This window comes from Nothoprocta perdicaria, unplaced genomic scaffold, assembly GCF_003342845.1.
Source record: "Nothoprocta perdicaria isolate Ctin4 unplaced genomic scaffold, notPer1 scaffold_229, whole genome shotgun sequence".
In the NCBI taxonomy this organism is placed as follows: domain Eukaryota; kingdom Metazoa; phylum Chordata; class Aves; order Tinamiformes; family Tinamidae; genus Nothoprocta; species Nothoprocta perdicaria.
The window spans coordinates 201,895-214,463 of NW_020455454.1; the positions used below are offsets into that span (position 1 = coordinate 201,895).

Genomic DNA, 12,569 nt, shown 5'->3' on the forward strand with positions numbered 1-12,569 from the left:
TTACTACTCAGGGGAGAAAACTGCTCTAATTTTAAGGACAGTGGCTTAACAACAAATGGGTTTGAACTGATCATGCATAAACTTTCTATATACAAGAACTTGCACAAATTTCCTATGTAAGTTCTACAGAAGTGTTTATATACAGCTGTTAAGATTGAGCATCCTTCCTTTAGTCCTCTGTTTACAGCATTCCTCAGAAGTTTTCTTTTCCCAGAAAAAAATTAAAAAAGGTGCTTGGTTAGCAGCATTCTAACTTTCAAGCCCAAGAAACAAATCACTATGAAGACAAGGAAAAACATCCATTGTTGATACCTTGGCTGATCCCATTTTTTTCATTAGCATTTGTGGAGATCTCTCTTGACCAGTGTATGCYTCCCCTGAACAGACATGCAGTGCTTTAAGATATATTAATTAACAGCTTCATTATTGGGACAGAGCACCAAAGTTGGATGCGAAATAGAGAGCAGRACAGACAGTATTAAGTGTACTTATTAATGTAACTTTCTATTTTCAGTTATTCAAATAGTTAATCACAACATCAGGCTTTATGATCTATCCATTTAACTTCCTGAAGATGACTAAGGCTGCCACTAAAGCAGTAATAAACATCTCTGAAAATTACACCTCTTAATAATTCCTTAAGCAACTGATTCACCTGTTGAATATACCGCAAAAATCCATTTAGGAGTAGCTCCTTAGTCTTCCTAATTTACATAGCATTGCACAATCTCCTCCCTTTCTCTTAGTTGATGTAAAATGAATAAACAAACAAAACATTCTTTTGGTCACAGATACTTTTTGTTCTTTTGCAAACAATAATATGGAGTGAATAACATACAGAAATCAGCAACTAACTAGAAGAGCAAGCTTTCTTTAATTTCCTGAAGTTTACAGCTTGTAATAGCTATCACAGAAAAAAAAAGTCCAATTTTTTTTTTTTTTTTAATTTTGAAAAGCATTATTTTAGAAACAGCCTGGGTGGCAGCAGGCCGTGAACTTCAGCCGCACCTCACCCGCTCGGCAGGAAGAAGCCTCTCAGGAGGAGGTGCTGTCAGGAAGACACTCGCACGAGCCGCCCGGGGCGGCAACGGACCTAAATTCCAAGCCCAGCCCTGACCAGGGCTCACTTCCTGTGGAAGCCACTCCACGAGCGCCCGGGGGCTGCAGGGCCACAATCACCCGCCCGCGGGAAGCCCGAGCGGAGCCTCTGCCTGGGGGCGGCTCCGTGGCTCCGCCCGGCCGGGCCCGCGGCCAGCACGGACGTGGCTCTGCCGGTGACAGCACCTGCCCCGCCGCGGGGGCGAGGGGAAGGCTCCCGCCTGCGAGACACCTTCCCCCGCAGCCCCAAATCCCGCCGCAAAACGGAGCCAGGGACCAAGGCCCCCCGGGACAGGGCCGAGCTTTCGGTTACCGCCCCCCCGCCTCACCACGCGCCCGCAGCCCCCGGTTACCGGGCGGCGCTCCCCGGGAAGCGGCCCCGCCCCCTCCCGCCTCGCCCCGGGGCGCGGGCAGGGGCGGCCCCGGGCCCGCCCCTACCTGTGGGCAGCGGGAGGGGGCGCGGGAAGGCGCGGGGCCGCCGCCAACCGCCACCAACCGCCGCCGCCCTCCCGCTCCGTCCCCGCGCGACGCCGGAAGTGGCGGAGGGGCGGCTGGGGTCAGCGCGAACACCAAGCGCATCGACCACTCACTCACTCGGCACTCATCTAGCCGCCCTGAGGTCCGCCGGCCTTGTCGCCCTGCCTCGCTCGCCCCACCCCCCACGGGGCGGGGGTCTCCCCCGAGAGGGCGGGGCCTGCCTCGAGAGGGCGGGGTCTACATAGAGGGGGCGGGGTCTGCGCCGAGGAGGGCGGTGCTGCGGGGGGGGGGGCGGCGGCGGCGCTGCCCGCGCTCCCCCGCCCCTCTCCGGGAGGGGGCAGGGGGCTGCACCCCGTTCCGAGCCACGGTGCCCCAGGGGGCTCTCCCGAAGGCCGCCTCCCGCTCCGGCATCTCCCGGAGCTTCCCGGGCCGTCGCTGCAGGGTCTCCCCATTGCCTCGCTGTGGTTTCCCCCGCGGCGACGGCGAGCGGGGAGGGGCGAGCCCCAGTGAAGCGGGACAGGTGTGGGGGGAGAGGCCAACGGCCGCCGGCGCCATCGTGGGCGACGGGCCCGGCGGCAGCTGCGCATGCGCGGAAGCGTCCTGCCCTGTATATAATAAAAAATACAAAATTTTTATTCGTGCACTTTYTGTGGTGTCTGGGAAGTTCAAATTCCTGTTCACAGTATTGTAGAAGTTTTTCGTTGCCAAAGCTAGCATAGTGAATTAGTATGCATTATAGATAGTACTGCCAAGCATACTGGCATTTAAAGTTAGCATTTTAAGGATGCTTTTTAAGTAACAAATATTAAATGGGTGCTTCAGGCTGGCTTTAAAAAAAAAACAAAAACTCCAAAGCCTTTCAGGAAAATGTTTCTGAAAAACAAAACCCCAGCCTATTAGTAGTTGCTGAGAAAATACAGCAACAGGCTTGTTGAGAGGTTCCTGTGCTGCTAAGTTGGGGTTTCATTTATTGGGGTTGAGGGTTTTTGCATTTGGCAAAACGTGACGGGGAGGGGGCTTTTTGGTGTCTCCTTAAAGATGTAGCTACCCCTAGGTAAGTGATTGCAAGCTTTCACGTGCCAGCTTCTTACAGCTAAATTCTCTAGGCATGTTATCTTTAATGATTTTCTCTATTATGGATATAGTAGAGTGATTGTTTCCTCTATTTTTTTTTTTCTTTACCTTTATGGATGTTAGAATGGAGAGTTTGCTTGTAGTCTAAATCACAACAAAGAACCCATTCGTAAGAAGTTTGAGGACAACTAAAATAGGAGTGAGGCAAGAGTTSGACTTTGATGAGTGCTGAAATGATCGAGTAGGAGCAGACACACAGGAGGAAAGAGCAAACCATGCTACTGAGTAGGACTGGCTTAAGGTTAAAATTAAGTTTGCTTTATTTAGTCGTCAGAGGTCTTCTGTGTAGTCCCAAAGAATACATGCTATTTTCCCATTCCAGTGCATTATTATCCATAGTGCAGTTATTATCCGTATTCCGTCATTCAACCTTGGAAGAGTGTGGAGCAGGATGTATACTTGCGAATGTTTGTTTTTGTTCAAATGAAGTAGGAGAATGGACCGTGAGTAGGATGTTTATTATTGATCTCTGAGATGTTTTTGCAGTCTGCAATATGAGCACGTATGGATTACTGATAAAGCTGGAAAGCAAATTTCATTTTCTTTTATCGCTTTTAAAAATGAAGTTAAGACTTATGAAAGGTGCTGGATTCAGGCTCTGGAGACTGAACTGCTCTGTTTATCCACGAAATAGATGTTGTACATCACTAGCAGARGCGGTGGAAATACCAAAGACCTCATGCCAAAGGTTCTCATGCTGCCTGTCTCTGTTTCTTACTCTTGCCCAAGTGAAGGTACTAAAGGGCAAGTTCACTCTGTGGGCAAAGGAAAAGCTTAATTCTGTGGCTTCTAGTATGCATAAGTTAAGATGAAGACTAATGATGGTTACAGTTATTACTGACAGAAACTTTTGTTTGCTATAGCCAAACTTGGAAATGTCAACTTCATTGTGTTGGATCATGTTGGCTTTCTGGCCTTGCCAAGGTTGTTTCTGTCWTTTCCTACTTTTTGAGACTCTTTGAATGTGAGCATTTAAAATTTCTCTGATGTAAAATGGTATCCATGTACCTGTACTCCATTTACAGTGATGTATTGTGTTGTGAATTAACAGAACAGAACTGTTTCTCTTGTTTGCAGAAGGGAACACAAATATAGAATGTTTACAACAGGTGCACATCCTGCTTTTGGTGGTAGATTATGGGCAGTAATGTTCTTGTAGCATAGTATGTTTTGCTGTTAAGATTTAAAGGAGTACAAGCGTCTTCCCCCTACCTGCAAAAACTAACCCACTGCTGCAGGCATGTTTCCTCCTGAAACGTGTAAATAAGTAGAGCATGAGTGACACAAACACACACAAGCGTTAGCACTTGGTTGATAAATAAATTAATGGGGAGAAATAATGTTTTTTTTCCCTCAAGTTCAGTATGAAAGGCAGATGAATACTGCTTTTAAAAGTTTGAACAATCCTCTCAGTGCTATGAGTTTYTGTTCGCTTTGTATAAATAATTTTAGAATGTACTATGTTGCCTAAAACATGATAAATGTAAATCAGTTTGTGACACTTAGTACAGCTAAAATGAATGTAATTTACTGCTTTTAATGTCTTTACCAGAAATGATGGAGTATTGCACAGAAAGATTTCTATTTCTGTATAAATTATACTTAGGGTTGCATACAAGTTGACTAAATATTATGCAGAAGTTAGTATTGTTCCAATAAAAGTGTTTTTTGGCTGTCAGAATTTGTCCACTGAGTTTGTGGGAGTTAGATGAATGTAGAAACTTGATTGRCAAAAGGATGTTTATCTTCTTACTTATAGAATACATAGCAATAGTTCTGTTCTTCTACTGATTAATATAATGCAATTAATCATGTAATACCGTACATTTCCTAGTAAGATTTCCTTACTAGTACCAGCTTGGTACAGATTTTTACTTCTCTTCAGATGTGCTGTGGCACAATGAGAACAAAATAAATAAAACACCTATAGAAGAAAGACTTGCTTGATTTTTTACTAGGAATGTTTTTTGAATTAGGTAAATGTGCYTTTTAAAAAGATCATATTTTATTTTGTAAATATATATGTTATTTAGGCTTATGTAATAGATGCTTCACTGAATACTTTCCTTTAAATAACAAAATTCCATCTGAAATAATTTTTCTTAAGTCTATTTCTTTTAAAAAAAATAAAAAAGGTATTCCATGTAGCAATGCACTTTACTGCCTTAGAAACTAAACTGCAGTTTTAAAAGTAACAAAAAGCTCAATGATTATGGAATACCTCATTTGAAATGTGAAATGCTTCACTTGGTATTCAAGCTACTGTTTCTAGAATTATAAAGTTAAATTAAGTTCTGCCTTTTGACATTGTAAAGTACTGTAATTCTGATTTTTAAATTTTTWAATTGCACTTAAAACGTGTAACGTATGACCAGACCAATAACCTGTTAAATGTTGATAACTCTCTAGATACGACTTCATTATTTCTGCCTTGTCAGCAGTGCATGCACAGAACTCAGAAACTCAAATAATATGTCTTTTGTTTGTTTSTTTSTTTCTTTCTTTTCAGAAGGAGTGGGTTTGTACATTTATTTTATTATTTGTTTGGAATAGCATCAGAGGAAATTTTGCACTCATTGCTGGTTCGCTATTGGAAAAATTGTTGTACTTTAGGCAGAATGTATTTAAATTTCTTTGAAATCTGGCTGAGAAGGTTAAAATAACATTACCAGTCAGTTTAGGTCACAAACAGCCATGTTTTAAATAGCTCCTTTCTATTTATAAGCAGTTTTGAACAGACAGTTTGACATGAATTTGACTGTTACACTCATGACAGTCCAGACTGGGCAATTGAAAGCTATTATCACTTGTGCCTGTAAGTCTTTTGTTACACTGGAGACAATGACAAAGTAAGTACCGATAGGGCAGGTGAGTGGATGGATTATTTTCTACCAAAAAACTTCTCACTGTCCTGTCAAAAGTTTCTAATAGTTTACGCTCTTATGGTCTTTACAACCGTGAACTGAAGATGTGGTGGGTGTTCTTTCAGATTTSAGAAGTTTGCTGGGTAGGATTTTGACATTTTATGCTTTGTGAAGATACGGGATATGTACTGTGATGGCAAGTGAAATGGGGAGCTTTGAGCTTGAGAGCTAGTCTGAGAACAAGTATTGGGACTGACCAAAGGTCCATTAAGTCACTCTTTGACAGTCAAGSGAAGAGCATAGTAAATGGGGAAACATTAAATAGTTGTTCTCCTGGCTTAGCCACCTAACTTGTAGTAGTAACAGTGTAGTAGTAGTGTGGTGTTTGTATCTAAATTCTTTATTAGCCACTACTAAAAATCTTTTTCCTCTCTTTGTGTATATTGCATTGAAGCCATTTGCATTCTTGAGTTTCATAACATACAGGGAGATGCTGTAAGGAACTTAAATATGTCCCAGGGGAGAATGTGTTTTAGGATGCAAAGGAACAATAAAGGTTATTAAGAGGAAAAGTAGATATGTAATACAGTATTGTGAGAGTGATATGTGGACTTGAAAGGGAGATGTTTTACAAGAAGCAAAGTATCTTCCTGGAAGAGAAAATAAGCAAAATTGTCGTCACGTCAAGYAGTGCTGAAAAGGAAGGATTTGATGTTACTCAGGAAAAGGAACGGAGAACACAAGCTCTGTTTCATATTTATGGTTGGTGGCTCTAAGGCGAGAATAGGTTTGTACAAGCTTGGCTGGAGAATGATACCTTGTAAGAAAGATTAAAATACTTTTATATTGTGTTGAAATAAATCTGAATAATAACAACAAGGCTTCTGAAGCTCATTCATCACTGTTTTAATTTGGCTTTAAACAGGACTGAAGTAATTTTTACATTTCAATGGTTTCTCTTGATGAGTTAGTAAATGATGTTGGTTAATAACTTGGGTCAAAGAATTCTCTGTACCTTGCTGACATGCTAGAAAAATAGTAGTCTCGGAGCTAGCCATAATAACAGTTAATAGCGATATACTGCATTTATTACCAAAGGCTTGGTGCAGTAAATAATGAGTTTTATGTGTATTCTCAAGTTTTCTGAAGGCAAGAAAAGATTTGTGAGAAACACCATAAAGTAATGTAATTTGAAGAAATTAACATGTTACACATGGGAAGGTTTTGAAATGAATTCTCACATCATTTGTTTTGTATTCATGGATGTTTTTGTGATACTTTTATAATGGCTTCACCTTGCAAACGTGAATTCATCGATAAGACAGCATGACTCTACTCCTCTGACTCTTTGCTCCTCTGAAGTAAAGATTTGTGGCCACTCTATGGGCATCAGAACTGGCGTGTAGGGGGCAGTGGTATGCCCGAGTTTATCTGGACTTCAGATAAAGGGTGAGGTAAGAAGCAAATGCGGATCTCCCTTTTGTTTTATGGTGATAGCAAAATTGGGATATGTGTGCCAACACATTTGTTTTTTTTTTTCTTTTTCAAAAAGTTCTGTTGCAGTTAAGCTACCATAATCTCTATCCTGAATGTATCTGTATGGATTCAAAAGGTCTCCACTGAAAAAGTTTTTGACTAAGCTCATTTCTTTTAATACAAGATCAACATATCTTCAGTACATGAAAATGTTTTTTGGAAATTATGGCAAATATATATAGTAGAGAGAAAATTCATCATCAAAGCTATTCTCTATCAATGGCTGGARTCTCTTTTAAACTGACATGTGCTTAGTTCAGGTTCCTGTTTGAAAAAATCAGTTTAATTTCTACAGGTGGGTGATCAAAAGGGATGGGGATCAAAGGGTGGGGATCTGGGATCTTTAAGTTGCWCTCTGGTTTGCCCCATAGGGTTTGGTGTCATCAGTACTATTTTCTGTTACAGGAGCTGTTTTACATGTGTTTTTTTCCACATTGTGGAATTGATTATATGGCAGTAATTTGTTAAGCATGTCCTACTCTAMAACCTCACGCTTATTGACTGATTTCAACTGGCCAAAGAAAAATCTTGGGTAACCTGATGATTAACCAGGTGTCTGGGCCACTAGAGTGGGCCTGTAAGAGTATTGTTTTGCTTCTAAATACTTATGTTAATCTGCGGACTTTAGCATCAACATCTTATCTGCTCTTCTACACTAAAAGGGTGTAGAGAAAGTGCAAATGACTAAAAAACTGTTAGAAATACGGAATATCCAAGTTTGGCAGCTGTGCAGAGTGTAGCAGGGACAATAACACAACAGACTTTTTTATAGAAAAAGATCACTATTTTTCTCATGAAAGGTTTCCTTAATGCCTTATTGACTTTTGTTTTCCTGTGTTTTTTTTTTCAATGTTATTTTGCTGTACAGAGGCCACAAGCAGAAAAAATTAACTTTCAGTGTGATATGAGTAGTGCACATTTACTGGTTTCATCTACTCTGTACTGGAGAGAACAAGGCCTTCTTGTGTCCAGTCAAACCGGTTGTCAATACTCCTGCAAGGCCGCAGTGTGTTTTCGGTCTGTTCCCATATCAGTGTATTATATGGACAACATGATGTGGACCAGCAGCTCTATGGCTTTTGATTTATCACAAAGTCTTTTCAGGTTGMAGATTATACATCCATATGATACTGAAAATGGACTAAACTCATGGGTCAGATGGAAGTCCCATAAATTGTAGCATTGTTTCTTTCAATAGCAAGGAGAAAGGGCTGAAACAAGAGTTGAAGAACAGTGTAAACACACCTTATTTTCCCCGAGTGCTTTCTGAGTTCAGGTTCCTATGCCATCTCTAACTACATTGCAGATGTTAAGAACAGGTAAGACTGCCATGTCTAGAGATACATCTGAAGATAAAAGGTTCCTCCRTTCTGGACCTCGCTGTCTCATGCCTTTGCAGAATGAGTGATCCAGTAAATTCATGATCTTATCTGGATATCTGCATTTGTGCAAAACTCTCAACAGACCACCGTAGCTGAGAATACTGGAGTCTTTAACTAGCTCAACAAAGAAAATATAGGGTTGTTTATTCTGCTTGCTGTGCTTTTGGGATAGCCATTTTTTTTTTTGACGTTTTTTTCCCCAACAGTTGAGAGAGAAACCATGTCCTACTATTTCTGCGACAGGAATGGTCATATTTCTCTTCCTATGTGTAAGCAGTATCTGAATCATTGAACTCCCGAAGAACCGTGCCTTCTTCCCATCTGAAAGCAAATAGGTATCTGTATTTCCTGATTTGATGAGGCCCTGTGCTTCAGGATATGTCAYTATCATCAATATGTGCATCAAGAATTTTACTGGAAATTGCTGCCCTAGGAAAGCTGTAAGTTACTGGAGAGATGGATTATGATTAAAGATGATCTAGATTCTTCAAGCAGGACAGGATTCTAGTTGTGTTAGAGTCTATACAAAGTTGTAGAAAATCAACCTTTCTAACAAGAGAACTATAAAATGTGAAAGAGGAAAAGAAATAAAGAAATAACCTAGGAACAGGGTTCTATGGGGTCACTTTTTGCTTGTTCTGTGCATTGAGACATTCTGCAATCATACTGTATACAATTTATTTATTATTATTATTTTTCTRTTTTTTTTYCCTGTCTGGTTCTACCTTAGAAATTCTCTAAAAATTCAGTAGCATTGCTCTAAACCTAGTTTTTGATTACTGGACATCTGAGTACCTGAGCAGTAGATAACCCTGTGATTTTTACTGCTTAAAGAAGTTAGGCAGTGTGTGCCAGAAAATGCTATAACCCTTAGTTAAAGAACAACTAAACAAAAGCCAATCAAAGAACTTACTATCTCAATCCATTTGAAAAGATAAAAATTCTATTTATGCTTGTAGACTAAATAGTGTAGTTGCCTCTTCCAATTTTGAACTATATCAGTGTTAATTTCACTTTTCTCCTTCTAAGCATTCTATATTAGGTGTTGGAAATGGCAAGATATCATGTATCAAGAATTTACCTAAAATGCTTCAGCAAAAAAAAATATTTTGTGGCATAATTAATGCAGATGACAAATTGTTATCTAGAAGTTGTTTTCAATATCCTGAAATCTGTCTCATGGCTTCATTGATTTCGTTAGAAGTTCCTATGGAAGCAGTTAACTTTACCTGCACAGACAACATGGGATATCAGAGTCTTAATTGTGAGGGATGCTGTCCAAATGTTTCAATTTTTAGAACCCTGCTGGTTCAAAATGTTTCAATTTTTAGAAATGGAAACATTTAAAATTCTAGAACTTAAGAAGAACTTGGAATACCATAATAGGGTTGTAGAAAGATTTGGTTATTTATATTAAATTCTAAATATTCTGTTTTATAATTTGATTTGCATCTCTTTCTCTTTTTGCAGCAGATGAGTTACTCCTGTATTTATTAATTAATTAAAAAGCATGCATTTCTGAGTGTTTATTGAGTCATGATAGGTACTTTATTTTTTATTTCATTTTTATTAACAACTCATGCACTAAATGAAACGAAAAAGTTTTCTGATTTTGCATGAAATTGCTAATTCCACAGCCTGTGAGCACCCATTACACCATGAAATCAYGCAAATGAATACACCATGGAAAATAAATTTCTACCTTCTGCAAAAATGACCTTTTTTTTTTTTTTGAAAAATCACCACTATATTCACCACTTAATTTTTCACTGGAAATAGTAATTGTAATAAAATAGCATACTGTCTTTGCAGTATGCTGAAATGTCAGACCATTTACTACTATAGTAGGGAAGTATAAAGAAACTAGTTTTGCTTTACTGAGTAAACAACCAAGAACATTTTGATTATTAATAGGTAAGCATCGTTTATACGTGCAGTGACTGGCTTTTTTTCTATATGTCAAATCTATACAGATTAAGAGTCTGATGTAAATGTCAATATGAATCCAGGTATGACAGCTCTATTTATTTCTAAACATGATGTAGAGTGCAGTGCTGCTTTCTGTCACCAAGTCTGCCTGAAAATTAAGTGTGTCATATGCATTTATTTAAAGAAACAGCCTACAGTCTGCTAAAGACATCATATAAAGAAAAATATCCTTTTCAAGAAGGAAATTTGTTACTCGGCTATTTTAATGTGAACTGTTTCATCTTTGCAGCATGTCCACTATGTCTTTGGTTGCCAACCTGATTACCCCATATCATAAAAATTTAGTACCTTTCTAGTGCAGTAGTTACTGGGTTATTGTTCATTTTGAAGGTATAATCAAGTCCATAAATTGCTAACTCTGCTGCTGAACTTAGGCCAATAATCTGAAGTCTTTTTTTCCCCATGGTCCATCTTGCAAGCCTTTTTCCTTTGCYAAGCATTTTAAACTGTTACTTACAAACAAGTTAAGTAACATTACAACATGTTCATTATTCTCTGTTTATTACTATTATATTCCATTTCCTTGGTTATATTAAAGCTGTTTTTTTCTTCTTCAACTATATTATTTTGGGCGGTCTGGTCAGTTCTACTTTTTGCCTTCAGCATGTTCTTTACATGACCCGAATCACATCTGCAGTATGGTTTGGTTTCAGCGTGCCTGAATCACTGTAGCTTGGGTCCATTAGTTTTATATATATGTATATATAAAATGTATTGTTTAGTGGTAACTGGAACAGTAGCAGTATTCATGGTGTGTGAGTGAGAAAGATGAAAATTGTTTGGGATGCAAAAGCTGGAGACAGAAATTCTTTCTTGAAGCAGGAACCATCAGGATTCCCTGTAAAGAATTAAAGGTAGTGTGGAATCATTCTCGTTTAAATAAGAACAGTCGTATTTAGTTCCAAGGTAGCCAGTGCATTTAATTTTGGAGAGTAATCAATTCTTTCATATTAACTAGAGAGTAGAAAAATAAATTGAAGGGAAAAATAAATATTTTGCACAGATTCACTAAAACAAATACCTGTATTTCCTATTATGTTGTTGGCTATACCTTGACTGGTATAGCCAGTTGGTATTATTTGGTACATTTAGGTAAACATTAACTACAGCCCACCATTCTGAAAGCATGCTCTGCTATGGTTGCTTGCATTTGGAAAGCATCTTGTTCTATGAACATGTTCAGTTCATGGTTCTTCGCCTGTAAGACATAATGCTTCACCTATCTTAAAGGCATTTGTTTATGGGGAGTAACTGCAGCTTTTGAACCTTACTAGGAATTCTTTGATGAGTATATACTGATGTATATACTCATAYATCAGTATATATATTTTTTCTAGAGCCCACCAACTAGAATCATTGCTTTTAGCTGAAATAATCTGGACATATTTCAGGGAGTCTTCCTCTGAAAAAGGAACCCTTTGTGTAAGGATTTTACTTAGGATTCTTCAGTTTCTTGATGTTCAGTATTTTACATGCTGGAATACATGAAGGCATTTACATTCTGTGACTACAAAACAGGAGTTTAGTTTCAAGTGATGGCATGTGGTAGACATGACCTTAATAGGTGATGAATAGTGATGTTTCATGACTTAGACTGCCCCTTTCATACATTTTCCATTACTAAGGAAATTCTCTGCATAGAAATGTGATCTTTTGGTCCAGCCATTTACCTATAATGCTTGGAATTAGTACACTGTTTGATAATTTTTGAAGACAATGTAAGCTCTAGCAAGTTTCTATCTTCATGAATATGAGGGTAAACAGCATTATGGGTTAAGTAAATGTGACCATGTGATCAGATGTCATTTTGCTTAGCAAATATTGTATAAATTTAATGTTCTTTGGCAAAATATTTTCAAAGTAATTGGTTTATCAATGTAACATCATTAAAAATGATGAGATGTTTTCAGATGACACTGAAACTGAAGTTCTGGGAGCAGGGCAAATGTTTTGTGTCCCTACTGCACACACTGCTTGGCAACCTCTACCTGGGCTTTTACTAGATTTAGTTTTGTGCCGATGCTCTGCAAACCCAGAGAAAGACTTCATGCAACTCTTGTTTCAAATACGATTTTTTCAGGTGAAAATA

At 39.0% G+C, this 12,569-nt stretch overlaps 1 protein-coding gene across 1 annotated transcript; it reads left to right on the forward strand.

The window, feature by feature from the left end:
* The first annotated feature begins 574 nt into the window (after positions 1 to 574).
* On the forward strand, positions 575 to 2,266 carry LOC112947288 (proline-rich protein 2-like). The gene is made up of 2 exons (XM_026039341.1): positions 575 to 598; positions 968 to 2,266. Exons 1-2 carry the CDS (start codon positions 575 to 577, stop codon positions 2,264 to 2,266), a joined length of 1,323 nt encoding a protein of 440 aa, XP_025895126.1.
* Positions 2,267 to 12,569: the final 10,303 nt, after the last annotated feature.